At 51.2% G+C, this 15067-nt stretch overlaps 2 protein-coding genes across 2 annotated transcripts in view; both read left to right on the forward strand.

The window, feature by feature from the left end:
• Gpatch3 (G-patch domain containing 3) overlaps positions 1–6952 on the forward strand; it is a 9600-nt gene extending 2648 nt beyond the window's left edge. Inside the window, exons 2-7 of the mRNA XM_021160739.1 lie at positions 778–1202; positions 2641–2815; positions 3498–3557; positions 5322–5443; positions 5704–5831; positions 6324–6952. Of these exons, the coding sequence (XP_021016398.1) occupies positions 778–1202; positions 2641–2815; positions 3498–3557; positions 5322–5443; positions 5704–5831; positions 6324–6540 (1127 nt within the window). The 3' untranslated portion in view covers positions 6541–6952. The remainder of the gene's footprint in view (positions 1–777; positions 1203–2640; positions 2816–3497; positions 3558–5321; positions 5444–5703; positions 5832–6323) is intronic.
• Gpn2 (GPN-loop GTPase 2) lies at positions 6572–14187 on the forward strand. The gene is made up of 5 exons (XM_021160384.2): positions 6572–7592; positions 8527–8683; positions 10945–11105; positions 12190–12320; positions 13797–14187. Exons 1-5 carry the CDS (start codon positions 6999–7001, stop codon positions 13867–13869), a joined length of 1116 nt encoding a protein of 371 aa, XP_021016043.2. The 5' UTR covers positions 6572–6998; the 3' UTR covers positions 13870–14187.
• Positions 14188–15067: the final 880 nt, after the last annotated feature.

Genomic DNA, 15067 nt, shown 5'->3' on the forward strand with positions numbered 1-15067 from the left:
ATTTCTGAGTTCGAGGCCAGCCTGGTCTACAAAGTGAGTGCCAGGACAGCCAGGGCTACACAGAGAAACCCTGTCTCGAAAAACCAAAAAAAAAATCATCTGTGTCTGGAACACCGGATATGCGCAGTATGTGACAGCTCAGGATCAGAATATAGTTGCAAGGTAATGGTTCTATTCTAGTACCAATAAAAGCTGCTCATCGGGAAGCAAGTGTTGAAGATACTTGTGTATTCCTCTGGGAATACACACTACGCATATGCACAGACAGATCCTGAGCCACGTTTACATTTATTTGTCGGGTAGAGGATACACACGATACCAGTGTGGGAGTCAGAGAACAACTTGTGGCACATTTGCCTTGTTAGCCTTTTATTTTTAAAGATTTATTTATTTATTTTAGGTATGAGTACACTGTAGCTGTCTTCAGACACACCAGAAGAGGGCATCAGGTTCCATTACAAGTGGTTGTGAGCCACCATGTGGGAATTGCTGGGAACTGAACTCAGGACCTCTGGAAGAGCAGTCAGTGCTCTTAACCGCTGAGCCATCTCCCCAGTCCCCAAGTCTTTTATTTTTTAAAGAAATAAGTCTTACTATGTTTTAGCCTAACTGGCCTCTAATTCACGATCCTCCTGCCTCACTTTCTTGAGTGTGCTGACCTCATAGATACCACCGTGTCTGATAGGAAGCAGATTTAAACTGTGATTTACTTCTGGCTTGAATATTGCTAAAAATCATTTAGGGCTTTAACATGCAGTCTTTTCCCTCCTCCCTAAGATCTGGGGTCCTTTCCCTTTAAGACCCGGAAGGAGCTACAGAGTCGAAGGGCGGAGAATGAAGCTTTTACCCTGGCTGACCTGAAGCAGCTCCCAGAGCTGAATCCGCCAGTGCTGATGCCCAATGGCAATGTGGGCACCCCGCTGGGGGTCTTTTTAGAGTTGATCCGGTCCTGTCGTCTACCACCTAGAATCATTACCCAGCTACAGCTCCAGTTTCCCAAGACTGGCTCCTCCCGGCGCTATGGCAACGTGCCCTTTCTGTATGAGGACTCAGAGACTGTGGAGCAAGAAGAGCACGTGTACACAGCAGAAGGGGAGGAGATCCCGCAGGGGACCTGCTTGGAAGGTTCAGCAGCTGGCTCCTTTGATGAGCCCGAGGATGAAGGGCAGCAGCAGGAGGAGCAGGAGTCTGGCTCAGAAGATGTAAGTAATGTAGCACTTTGCAGAGGCCAGGTCAGGGCTGGGTTTGGAACGCTCACCCAGCAAGCACGAAGCCCTGAGTTTGAATCCCAGACTGCGCAAACCTGGCAGGGTGGTACACATCTGTAATCCTAACCCTGGGGGAGATGGAGAAAAATGGATCAGAAATTCAAGGTCATATTCAGGTGCATAGAGAGTTCAAACTCATTACATGAGATTCTGATTTAGAAAAAGAGAAAGACAGGCTAGGGTTCTTCTGTCAGGGTATGACTGAGGCTCCTCCACAGAGTAGAAGCTCTCCAACAGTGACTGTAAAATTCCTTTTATGTGTGCATTTTATGCCTTTTTGAGGGGAGATGTCCAGAGTTTTTATCAAGAGATTACCAAATGTATTGCCTTCCATACATAGGCTCCTTTTCAGAGATGGAAGGAACTCAGCAAGAGATGTACAAGAATTTACCCAAGAGCATGTGAGGAAGTAGGGTCAGGACGGGAGCCCGCTTCCTTCGTGAGGCTTCTCCAACCTCCTCTTTCATCAGGTCTCTAGTCCCTCAAGTCAGTGCAGCCTCTAGTCTTAGCTTTGTCACCAAAATAGACATTTAGTTTTCCTCTCCTTTCTCCATGAATCGAGTGAGATGGGATCTGTTTTATCATTTTGGCCTTTTATCATTTACTGATTGGGCTTTTGAATACTCCCTTCTGTCTACACCTGATACCTCACCTTACCTCCTTCCCAGCTCTGCAGCCTTCGTTCCTCTACCATCTTAGGGTTTAACCAGGATGGGAACCCAAGGAGTCAAGCCAAGAGTCATGCTGTCATTCCACAAGCGCAGTTATGCACACTGTAGCAAGGATCAGTACTGAATGCTAAAGCTCTTCTCCTATCCATTCCCTGACCTTAAAGAACCTGTGTGATGAAAGGAGAAGTGTGAGGTGACGAACTGGCTTTGCCTGCTGGTTCTGCTGCCCTTGGCATAGCGTTGTGGGCAAATCACCTTACGTCTAAACCTAGGCTCCTGTAAAATGGGAGTAATGGCCCTTACCGCACTGGGATGATTCCAAGAGCCCAGTTATAGGAAGGGCCTGACCAGCAGGAGATAATACTTGTCCTGTCCCTTCTTTTTCATGACGTAATTGAGAAAGGCTTAAATGTCATGCACTGACTAACATCACTGGTGAGAGAGCCGTGTGTTGAGTGGGCTGTGTGCAGGCTGCAGAACTCAGCCTGAGGCTGTAATCGGGTAGAGAAGCAAAGGGAGTCAGGAGGAAATGCCTGGCCAAAAGCACAGGAGTGAGCAGGGGGGCCGGGGCTTTCAGGCCTAAATATGCTGCCCCCTGAGGGTACCCTGCGATGTCCAGGTCCCACGTCCCCCTCTGGGCCCAGAAACTCCTTCCTTTTAGGAAGTCAGATACAGGTCACCTCCCTGTCCCCTTCTCCCAGGACGATGACCGGGGTGAGGAGTGGGAGCGACACGAAGCTCTGCACGAGGATGTGACCGGGCAGGAGCGGACTACAGAGCGGCTCTTCGAGGAGGAAATTGAACTTAAGTGGGAGAAAGGTGGCTCTGGCCTCGTGTTCTACACTGACGCTCAGTTCTGGCAGGAGGAGGAAGGAGGTAAGACCAGGAAGCAGTCGGCTTGTGGTTACTGGGACAATGCCGGAGATGGATTGATTCCTAAAGAGAAAAGGGTTGACTCAGTTTAGAGGTCTGAAGGCATGGCAGCTGGCTCTCCTGCCTGTGGTGAAGCTGCACGTTATAATTGGAGCCTGTGATACAGGGAGCCTGTTCACCTCATGGCTGGAGTGCAAAGGAGAGCGAAGGAAGAAGAAACTTGGGTCTCACAGTCCCTTTCGAGGGCGTGGATGAAGCCCCACCTCTGAAAGCCCCCGTTACTTCCCACTGGACTAAGCCTTTAACATGGGGGTCTGTGGAGGTGGTTAGGACCCAGACCATTAGGTTGGAGCCCAGGCAGGGGTTGGCAAGCCAAGGCTGGGGGTCTCTGCTCCACGTGATGGATTTCGTGACAACCTAAAAAACAATCTAGGAAATGGCTTCCCTCCTATCCAAGTGCAGACTGGCCTTCCCATCCTGGAATGAGGAATTGGTGGACTAGAATCTGGAATATTTGTCTAACTTTAGATTTAGCTTGAAACACATCTGGGAGTCACTGGGGTGGACATAGAGTTTGGAGGTAGAGCATTTAAGCTTGTGCAAGGTCCTGGGGCTGATCCAAGTCCAAGGACCAAAGAACTCTTAAGTCGCTAACCCGTGCCTCCCAATGCTTTTGTCCCTGTAGATTTTGATGAGCAGACAGCTGATGACTGGGATGTGGACATGAGCGTCTACTACGACAGAGGTACTGAGCGAGGGGTGGCAATCCCGGGATGATCTTGTACCCTAGTCCTGTACACTAGCCACACCTGCTTGTCAGAGGCCACGTTGGGGGACCAGAGGTAAACTACTGTACACTCATTCCCAGCGTGCTCATGGGAGATGGTTCTAGAACCCCCGTGGACACCAAATCTGCCGCAGATGCTTTCTTACACAGTGGGATAACATTTGCTTAGGCCTACACACATCCTTGTGCATACTTAAAATAGTCTCTCTCAAAAAGAATAATTGCCAGGCAGTGGTGGTGAACACATGTAACCCTGGCAGAGATAGGCCGATCTTTGTGCGTGTGAGACCAGCCTGGTTTACAAAGTGAGTTCCAGGGCATCTAGGGCTACACAAAGAAACCCTGTCTTTAAAACAAACAAACAAACAAATAAAGTCATCAAGGGCTGGGCCTACAGCTCACTGGTACTTTCCTAGCCCGTGTGAGGCCCTGGGTTCAATTCCAGCACCAGGAAAAAAGTTATTACCAGCTATGATGGTGTAATGTACAGTGCAGAGGATCCCTACACTGGGGAAGTGAGATGTGAAGGTTGCTGCTGGTTTGAGGCCATCCTGGGCTACAATGCGATCCTGCCTCCTCAGAAGGAACAAACAAACTAACTGTGGCTGTTTCCTAGATGATGGATGCTCTGGAACTGTCCTTAGGAGTAATGCTGGGTGTGGGGTCTTGCGTGGTGGTGCGGATGCAGTTGTTTTCTGAGTAGGTTTAAATTGCTTGGCTCTGCAGGCGCAGAACCTGTAGAAAGAGGCTGACTGCACTCGCCGTCTCCACCTGAGAGCACTCACTATCTGTAGTTGGGTTGAAGTGCTGGTGGCGGGCAGACCCTTGATCCTCTCTGTGGGAACACCCCTCAGTGGGTTCTGGGTGAACAGGCTCTAAGTACTCAGAAGCTTGGCTTTTGGTCAACTCATAATTCTGAAGTGAGAAACAAACTGGAATTTTGTTTTATTTTTGTTTTTTATTTTGTTTTGGTTTTTAAGACATTGTGTGGCCCTGGCTTCCAAGAACTTGCTATGTAGAGCAGACTGGCCTCAAAGTCACCGACATCCATCCTCCTCCTTCTGCCTCCCAAATGCCCGGGCTTAGGATATATGCCATGATTCCTTGCCCTGTTTTAGATAAGGATTTTTTTTTAATGTTCTTTGTTTGTTTGAGTCAGGTCTTACTATGTAGCCCTGGCTGTCCTGGAACTCACTCTGTAGACCAGACTGGCCTTGAACTCAGAAATTCACCTGTGTCTCCCTCTCAAGTGCTGGGATTAAAGGTGTGCGCCACCACCATGCCCAGCTGAGACTGATTATTTTTGTCTTAGACAAATATGTGTTTTACCTGCATGTAAGTATACCATGTACTGGTGCCCTTGGAGTGCAGAAGAGGGCATCAGATCCCCTGGAACTGGCGTTACAGACAGTTGTGAGCTGCCGTGGGCATGCTGGGAAATGAACCCAGGTCCTGTAGAGGATCAGTACACTGACTGCTGGGCTATCTCTCTAGTTCCCAGTATCCTGGCTTCTGGTTTCATCTCTGCCATTCTTTGACATTTCTGCACCCTGCCTCATCTGGAAGAAGAGAGCCGTGGTTCCTGTTCCTGTTGGGCTCCCAAGCTTGTAAAATAGTTTACAGGACATTGTGAACATAAGTCAGAGATCTTGTGAGGGGACCCCAGCATCTCATCCTCCCAGCGACAGAGACTCTTTTACAAAATGGGTTGTGTTCCTGCAGATGGAGGAGACAAGGACGCCCGTGATTCTGTCCAAATGCGCCTGGAACGGAGACTCCGTGAGGGTCAGGAAGATGGCTCTGTGCTAGGTCGCCAAGTCGGCACCTTTGAGCGCCACACCAAAGTAAGAGAGCGTGGTTAACCACAATGCCATTCCCTCTTCCTCCATTCCTCCTGCTCCAAGAAACATGCCCCCTCTCCCTTCTTTCCTTCCCTTCCCTCCATCCCTTCTTCTTAAATCCCTTACATCCTTTGAGGCAGGGTCTCATATGTAGCCCAGCCTGACCTCGAACTCAAATCTCTGCTCCACCTCCCAAGTGACGGAGCCTGCACCCCCTGCCACACTTGAGCCACTTCTCTGGACTCTCGCTGCTTCCTTTGCAGGGCATCGGCCGGAAGGTGATGGAGCGCCAGGGCTGGGCTGAAGGTCAGGGCCTGGGCAGCAGGTGCTCCGGGGTGCCTGAGGCCCTGGATGGAGATGGCCAGCACCCTAGATGCAAGCGCGGCTTGGGGTGAGTGCACCTGAGGGGCTCCCTAGGCCATCGTCCAGCTGTGCTGCTGTCTGCTTTCCTCTTGCCATTGTTTTGGGGTGGGTGTGAGCCCCCCTAAGTGAACAGCTTCACAGCAGATGTAGAAATAGATTTTAAACCCAATCCTACAACTTAAAGGATCACGGGGCCCATAGGGAAGTCATTTCCTCAAGTCTGAGTTTTGGCTTCATAAGAGAGTCTGTTGTGGAAATGACAATTTCCAGGTCCCTGATAGTTGACACAGCTCTCCACAGGCTGGAGAGCAGAATTCAGAGATAATGCCTTGTCTTTGGTGCTGGAAGTATGGCTCAGGAGTGAGTGTGTCCTTGCCCTGGGTTCAAGTGCTATGAACATGAGAGCGCTCTGTCTGATAGAACAAACCAGTTATGTAGTAGTTACTTCCTGTCTCTTGCTAACCTCTTTGCTGGGGTTTGAAGAGAGCAGCCTTCTCACCAAGAGCCCTGTTTTATCCAGATACCATGGAGAGAAGTTACAGCCATTTGGGCAACCGAAGAGGCCCCGTGGAACTGGCTTGGGGCTCATTTCCACAATCTATGATGAGCCTCTGCCCCAAGACCAGGGGGAGACCTTGCTCCGGCGCCAGCCACCCACCAGCATGAAGTTTCGGACAGATATGACTTTTGTGAAGGGTTCTAGCTGTGCCTTGGACAGACCTTCAGAGCCTGAGTGAGCCAATGTCCTTGGTCAGGATCACTCTGCGACAGGGACTTAGCCCTCTGCCTGGATCTTGCCCTGTGGACCTCAGAAGCAGCCCAGAGCCTGGGAGTAGCCGTCTGCAGCAGGGGCAGCCCTGAGCATGCCCAGTTTCTCTACCTCAAAGATGATATCATCAAAAGCCCCTCCGTCTCCTGGGGTGTTTGTGCCTAAAGGCCTTCCCTTGGTCTCCAGGCCCTGGTGCTTGTCTGGGTTTGCCCGGAACAGTGCCTGTGGCACCGTCCAGTCGGGTTTGAGAGTTGTCTGAAGAGCACCGTGAAGCTGGGAAAGGGGACCAGAGAATTGATCCAGAGAGTGTCGCGGTCCCTTACTACCTCTACCTTCTGCCTAGGGACGGATCGGTGCGAGAATAAACCAGTTTACCCAGCTTGGAGATCTGCCTTAGTGAAGCCTGGGGAAATCTTAAAACCGGAGATGTGCGGTTGCGTGACCACAGCCTATGCCGTGGCCGTGTGGGCGGGACTTCCTCTCCAGACAAGTTCCGGCGGAATCCGGAAGTCGGAGCTTTTTCCTTCCTTGCCGGGTAGTTTGTTCGTTTTTCTGCTTGGGTTTCCTTGGTTTACCTGGGAAGGAGCCCTTGGGCTGCCCGCTCCACCCATGGCGGGGGCCGCCCCAAGTACGGCCTTCGGGCAGGCAGTGATCGGGCCCCCGGGCTCGGGGAAGACCACGTACTGCCTGGGCATGAGTGAGTTCCTGCGCGCTCTGGGGCGGCGCGTGGCGGTGGTGAACCTGGACCCCGCTAACGACGGACTGCCTTACGAGTGTGCGGTGGACGTGGGCGAGCTGGTGGGGCTGGGCGACGTGATGGACGCGCTGCGCCTGGGGCCCAACGGTGGCCTGCTCTACTGCATGGAGTACCTGGAAGCCAACCTGGACTGGCTGCGCGCCAAGCTGGAGCCCCTGCGAGGCCACTACTTTCTCTTCGACTGCCCCGGCCAGGTGGAGCTCTGCACGCACCACACCGCCCTACGCAGCATCTTCTCCCAGATGGCCCAGTGGGACCTCAGGGTGTGTCTCGGGTCGGGCAGACGGAATCCCTGAGACTGGGAGGCGGATAGATGCCACGCCCCCAAGTTACATTGCGAGATAGCGGCTGAGTTAACTTTGAAGCAGAACTAAAGCCTCTGAGATAGAATTTTAGCTCGGCCCCCACCTCATTTCATGGTCTTGGAAAGTCCTTCACTCAGTTTTGTCATCTCTAAAATGAATGTGTCCGTTCCCAATTTTAAAAACAGTGGAAGTGATTACACAGAAAGTGGCTTAGTGATTGGTTAGTTGGTGTTCAGAAGTGTAATGAAAGAGTAGAGAGGTAGGTGCAGTGTGATTTGAACCCTTTGCCCACTGCAGGGACTGTGTGCAAGAGACCTTGGAAGAGGTGTTGGAGATTAGCTCAGTGGTAGAGAACTTGTCTAACAAGCAGAGGCCACAGTCCCTGGGTTTGGTCCCCAGAATAGTAGGAAGGACAAAATGGTAAAATTGCCCCCTATCTTCTTGGAGGAGGACATGATGTTATTAAATTAAAATTAAGTTGTCTGGCAGTGGTGGCGCACGCCTTTAATCCCAGCATTTGGGAGGCAGAGGCAGGCTGATTTCTGAGTTCGAGGCCAGCCTGGTCTACAGAGTGAGTTCAGGACAGCCAGGCTACAAAGAGAAATCCTGTCTCGAAAAACAAAAAAACAAAAACAAAAAAAAAAAATAACAAGAGGCAGGGAAATATCTCAGGCCTATAACCCCAGCAATGTGGTGTGTGGAGGCAGAAAGAGTTCCGGGCCATAAAGCCCTGTCTGAAGCGCGCACATGAACAAGGAAATAGAAATAGAACAGTACTAAGGAAGGATACACTGGATCCGTGGGCTGCCAGGCTCTCGAGGGAGCTGTGGGCTCAGAAGTCTCCTCCCTCACCAGGTCAGTCTACCTCTCACCCTGTACCTTCTGCTCACAGCTGACTGCTGTCCACCTTGTGGATTCTCACTACTGTACAGACCCAGCCAAGTTCATCTCTGTCCTGTGTACCTCCCTGGCCACCATGCTGCACGTGGAATTGCCCCACGTCAACATCCTCTCCAAGATGGACCTTATTGAACACTATGGGAAGCTGGGTAAGAGACTGCCTGCAGCGCGAGGGGAGCTACCTCACTGCCTTCCTGACTTTTGGCCATTATTTTGTGCGCCGTGCCAGATGCTACAGTTGATTTAGAGATGGGAGCTACAGATGGGGCTTTACAGGATTTAAAACAGGTGGTAGTACAGTGGCTGGCTGAAGGGGATGGATCGCAGCTCACTGCTCTGAGCCATGGCACCCTGACTTTTGGGTAACTGTTCTGGCCTGTACAGTAGAGGCAAAGTGCTGTCCTAGTTGGGGCTGTTGTAATGAAACTACCATCAACGCAGTGCCTAAGACAACAGACATTTATTCCTCATATTCTAGAGAGTGGGAAGTCTTAAGACCTGCATGGGTAGATGCAGGGTCTGGCTAGTAGGTGGCCACCTTACCCCTGCATCCTCACATGGCAAGGGGAGTTGGGTAGTGTCCTGTCGCAATGGCCAGCATATCTTTCTGCCAGATTATTTCTCTGCTGTGCTAGTAGCATGGGCTCTTTAAACTCCGAAGTCATAAAGGAATAGAGGGAAGGAAGCTGATGTCTAGCAGGTGAGCAGAGGGGGAGGCTGGGAAATGACATGGAAGTGGCCTTGCCTGGTGAGGACATAGAAGGATGCCAGCCACGTCAGTCAGCTCATCTTCGAGGGCAACTGACCACGGAGCCCAGTGGCTGTCAGGGCACTCTTCCTCTTTATTAGGAAACTGTGCATGGAGCAAAAGCCTGCTGTTAGAGCATCTGCTCTGGTCCTGCTCTAAGGAACTGGCCCAGGAAGGGAAGGTGCCTTACCCAGGAGGCCTTGCTGCTGGACTGAAGAGCGATTCAGTTTGACCAGCGTTTCCTAAGTCCTTCCAGTGTGTGTGCTAAGGCCCTGGGCTCTGACCAAGCTTCAGGAAGCAGGGACTAAGCATAGTTCTCAGTACCTGTCTGACATTGGTGTGGACAACCATTGACTGACTGTTTCTGTGTACAAGGCAAGATGATGGGTTTACAAGCTGTAGTCCTCACAACAGTCCCAAAAGGTGTGCTGGTGCATGTCTCTAATCCCAGCACGTGGGAGAGGAAGGCAGGAGGATTGCGTTCAAGGCCAGCTTGTCATGTGATACACAGAGGCCAAAAAAGGGCCTCCCTGCAGCTGAAGCACAGGCAGTGGTCAGCCACCCACGGAGATACCGGGGACTGAACTCAGGTCCTCTGAAGAGTAGCAAGCACCCCTAACGGCTCAGGCTGCCCATTGAAATTAAATGCATCCATTTGTGGGGGGACACATGTGCTTGTGTGGAGTGATTTTCTCTTTCTCTTGTGTGGGTCCTAGAGATTGGCCTCAGGATTGGCTCCAGTTGTCCGTGTGCATGGGCAGTCTCAGACACTCATTTTAATTAGGGTCTCACTAAATCGCCTAGACTGACCTTAAATTTACTTTGTAGTCCAGGGTAGCCTTGAACTTTCAACCCTGCTGACTTGGCTGCTCTTATACCTGGGATTACCAGCCTGTGCCATTGGGTTTTTTGTTTTTGTTTGTTTTGAGACAGGGTTTCTCTGTGTAGCCCTGACTGCCCTGGAACTTGCTTTGTAGTCCCAGCTGGCTTCAAATTTAAGAGATCTGCCTGCTTCTGCAGTATTTCTCTTTTTAGTAACATCAGTTCACTGTGGTTCACTGCAGCAGTAGATGTCTTAGTGAATGTGAATAATGGGGGATCAGGGGTCAGCGTGCAGCTGTGCCCTTACCCTCAGCACACAGGAGCTGTGAGAGCCAGCCTGGGCAGCTCACATGGTGGCAGGCTAGCCAGAGCGGAGGTGTGAAACGCTGTCTCAGCGAAATAACGACAAAGAAACAAAGAAGACACAGCCCCAGTCTTTGGGTCTCTCTTCTCTCATAATGCCGTAGTCCAGCACCGCATGTAGCCATGCTAGCACTCCACTGCCTGCTTTGTTCAAGTCAACTGGGTATGACCCCCACCCTCACCCCCAAGAGCTGAGGACTGAACCCAGGGCTTTACCACTGAAGTAAATCCCCAGCCCTGGTTGTGGTGTTTTGGGTTTTTTTTGGGTTCTTTTTTTGTTTTTTTTTTTTTCTGAGACAGGGTTTCTCTGTATAGCCCTGGCTCTGGTTGTGGTTTTTAATCCCCCTTAGGGTGTTAGGAACAGAACCCAGGGCCTTGCAAATGCTAAACATGTCTATCACTGAGGTATGCCCTCTGCCGCTGCAGCCTGAGGCCTTCAGCCTAGTGTCAGCAGCATCTGACTCCATCTCTCCTCAGCCTTCAACCTGGACTACTACACGGAGGTCCTGGACCTTTCCTACCTGCTTGAGCACCTGGCGTCTGACCCTTTCTTCAGGCACTACCGACAGCTCAATGAGAAGCTAGTGCAGCTCGTGGAAGACTACAGCCTGGTCTCCTTCATCCCTCTGAACATCCAGGTAGTGGCCAGTAAGAGATATCTTCCTGTGCCTGCAGCTCTGACATGCCAAGGGCATAGAGAAATTTGATGTCCTGGGTCTGTCCTTGACTTGCTTTCAGGCCCAGGAGCAGACTTCATTCAGTCCTGCTGATTCGGAGCCACCAGGCCTCTGCTTGTGTTTCCTCCCATGTGTGAATGAGCATAAGTGAGTCCAGAGAGTCACCAACAGGTGACCCACGACCAAGGGGTCCGTTTAGCTGAGTGGCTGTGTTGAGTTTGCAGAGTGGCCTGTGGCCTCTGTGTCTTTCATCCTTTTAAAGTGGAGGTAACCCAGGATACACTGTGGTCTTTGATTCCTTCCTGCAGTGGAGACCTGAGCCAGCTTCCCCTCTAACTCAGTGATTCTCAACTTGGAGGTTGTGACCCTTTTGAGGGTCGCATAACAGATACCTTCCATTTCAGATTTTTTTTTTACTTTATGGTTCATAACAGTAGCGACATTACAGTTATGAAATAGCAACAAAATAATTTTATGGCTGGGGGTCAGCACAGCCTGAGGGACTGGATTGAAGGTTGAAGTGTTAGGAAGGTGGAGGATACCACACTTGGCTCTTGCCTTGGGTGCCTTCCTGGCCAGCTCTGTACTGAGGGCTGAGCGCATTATGTTGGTCTGTATGTTTCATTGAGATATATGGACTGTTCTCACTGTCGTCTGTGCGTGAGGAAACCGTTAGAGAACAAATAACGTCGGTATGCTCGCTGACAGTAGTTCTGTCCAGACACTGAGGGGACGTTGACCTTCACTGACTTCTGACCTTAAAGGCTGCTTGGCCCAGGAAGAGAAGAGGGAGACAGTTTTCTAGGACGGTAGGGAGGCTCCCACAGGAGAAGGCCCTAGGCACGGACTGCATGGAGGAGCTGACCTTCTAATCTAATCTGGGCAGTTGTCTGCCTAGCCAGGCCCCTGGGGAATGGAAGGCTGTCCTGGGCCAAGGAAAGTGCGTGTGCGGAACTGTCCTAGGAGTTAGAGGAGGCCAGTTAGCTGGGCTCTCAGCTCTCCACACCTGACTCACTCACTGAGTTCTCTGCTCTGCTCTGCTCAGGACAAGGACAGCATCCAGCGAGTCTTACAGGCTGTGGATAAAGCCAATGGCTACTGTTTTGGGGTTCAAGAGCAGCGAAGCCTGGAAGCCATGATGTCCGCTGCAATGGGAGCTGATTTTCACTTCTCGTCGTATCCTTAGGAACCACGGGAAAGGACGAAGGGACGGGCCCCAGATGCAGAAGCCTGGAAAGGAAATGGCGTTGGGCTGTGGGAGAAGTGCAAGGACTTGGCGTTGGGCTGTGGGAGAAGTGCAAGGACTTCAGTTTGCTTTCTGTATTACATGTAAAGGAAGAAGAGGTGCTGGTGGAGGAGGGGGGTGTAGCTGGCAGTGGATCACTGGGGTGTAGCCCAGGATAGAACCCACGCCTTCTGCCATTAGTGCAAGAGTAAGGATTTATTTAGTTTAGTGTTTTGAGACAGGGTCTCTCTAGCCTTAGCTGGCCTACATCGGCCTGTGTAGTGCAGGCTAGCCTCAATCTTGATCTTCCTCCCTGGTTTTCTGAGAGCTACTGCACATTTTAGGAACCCCCCTGTAAGTGTGGCAAATGCACTTGGTGGGTGTAATTAGGAGCAGCAGAGAGTTCTTAAGCGTCTTGCTCGATAAGGGGTGCAGTGGGGGGGGGGGCAAAAAGGAGCCGGGTGTGAGGTTCCGTGCCTGTAAACCAGCAGTTGGGAAACAGGAAGATCATGAAAAGCTTGAGGCTAGCCTGGGCTACAGAGTAAGAGCCTGTCTCAAAAAATGACAAAGGAGAATAGGGAAAGGGGTATTGGCTGAAAAATATTGAAGAGGTTATTAGAACAGTTAGTGACAGAGCTGTCAGGGAGTGGAGAAGGGACAGGTCTACCCTATAGAAGGGACAAGCTGGCAGAGGGCACCACTGGACAACCAGAGCAGCTGGGCCTTTGGGGTTGGGATGTGACTAGTTTGTGTGTTCCTTGCCTCAGAGGCTGTCGGGGAGGCTGAAGGAAAAGCTTGCCCTTTAGGTCAGTTGTCTTAGAGACAGAGCATTGCCCAGGTTGCCGGAGGTGGGAACTTAGATGTCTGTGTCAGGCCCCAGAGGACACGTGTCTGGAATAGTGGCAGTAGAACACGAGGTCCCTCGTGGAACTGCCAAGGCGAGGGCTCACCAGTGTTAGCAGTGACCCATCTGTGTTCTGTCTGGGAGGGAAAAGACCCTATGGCCCAAGAAGAGTAGAGCCTATGCCTTGGTAGAAAGAATGAGGTGACAATAGGTACTGAACACCTGTGTGCCAGCTGTCAGGAGTCGGGGAGGGACTCTTGTCTACTTTATGGTCACAGGTCTCATGTGGTCTTGCAGAAGAGAAAAAGGGAGTGATGGGGACAGGATTTGGACACCCTGGCCTGGCTCTTGAGCATCTGCCACACTAACTGGAGGGCCAGTGCTCCCTGGTCCTTTGGTATAGACAGTGTGGGGAAGAAACTGGAGCCTCAAAGGAGGGCTGCAATGGGCGGCTCACACCCACCTGTGGGAGCTGGGGCAGAAGCGATGTGTGTGGGTGGTGGCCTTCAGAAGAGGGCAGCTCCTGCCCAGGCCAGTCCCCCCATCTTCTGCCATGTCTAAGCCTTAACACACCTCCCCTCAGCACTCTAGGCATCCAGGAGAAGTACTTAGCACCCTCGGAGCAGACCGCAGAGCAGGAAGCCATGCAGCTGTGACACATGGGCCTGGAGAGCCGGGGACAGCTCAGCGAGGTACGGACCCAAAAACCACATCCAGCCAGAGCAGAGGCTGAGAGGAAACCTCCATCCCTGCAAAGGACTTCTAGAGAAGAAGCCACACATAGCACCCTTTGTGGTGCCGACAAGCTCAAGCCCCAGGAGGACTGGCTCTACTTGGGCTGCAGTGGATCGCCATGCTATGATAGGAGATTAGTCTCTATTTTTTTCTTCAACCCTCTGGACCAGGGATTTGGAAAACAAAGAAATGTCTTTAATTAACGTTTTAATTAAATTTAATTTAATTAATGTTTTTAATTAACGTTTCTTTATTGTGTGTCTGTTTTGCTCAAGCATGTGTGTGTGGGCAGGCGGGCCTGTGGGGGAGGGGGGGCGGGCCTGGGGGGGGGCTGTGGCCTGTGTATGGAGGTCAGAGGGTAACCTGGAGCTGGTTCTTCCCTGAGTTCTGAGGTTGAACTCGGGTCAGGGACGTGGTGACAGTGCTCTTGCCTGATGCCCTTGTTTCTTCTGGTCAGTGTTTCACAGCTTGGGCTCACAGCCTCAGCTAGGCAGATTACAGCTATGCACTGGACTCTCATCATGATTTAGTTGTTCTTCAGTGCTTTTTTAAAAAAGATTTTATTTAATTTAGGTATATGAGTACACTGTAGCTGTCTTCAGATACACCAGAAGAGGGCATCAGATCCCATTACAGATGGTTGTGAGCCACCATGTGGTTGCTGGGAATTGAACTCAGGATCTTTGGAAGAGGAATCAGTGGTCTTAACTATTGAGCCATCTCTCCAGCCCTTTGTTTGTTTGTTTGTTTTGTTTTTTCAAGACAGGATTTATCTGTGTATCCCTGACTGTCCTGGAACTCACTCTACTGACCAGGCTGACCTCAAATTCAGAAATCTGTCTCTGCCTCCCAAGTGCTGGGATTAAAGGCATGCGCCACCACTGCACGGCTCATGGTTTTATTCTGCTTTTGTCAAATACTAGTCAAAGTTTGAAAAATTAACATAACTTGGGCTGGAGGCATAGCTAGTAGTGGCTAGCACGCACAAGGTGCTGGGGTCAACACTCCCAAAGACAGGCAAAAGAGTCCTTCAGAAATGAAGTGATCAGCCGGGCGTGGTGGCGCACGCCTTTAATCCCAGCACTCGGGAGGCAGAGGCAAGCGGATTTCTGAGTTCGA

The sequence above is a fragment of the Mus caroli genome, chromosome 4, assembly GCF_900094665.2.
Source record: "Mus caroli chromosome 4, CAROLI_EIJ_v1.1, whole genome shotgun sequence".
NCBI lineage: Eukaryota > Metazoa > Chordata > Mammalia > Rodentia > Muridae > Mus > Mus caroli.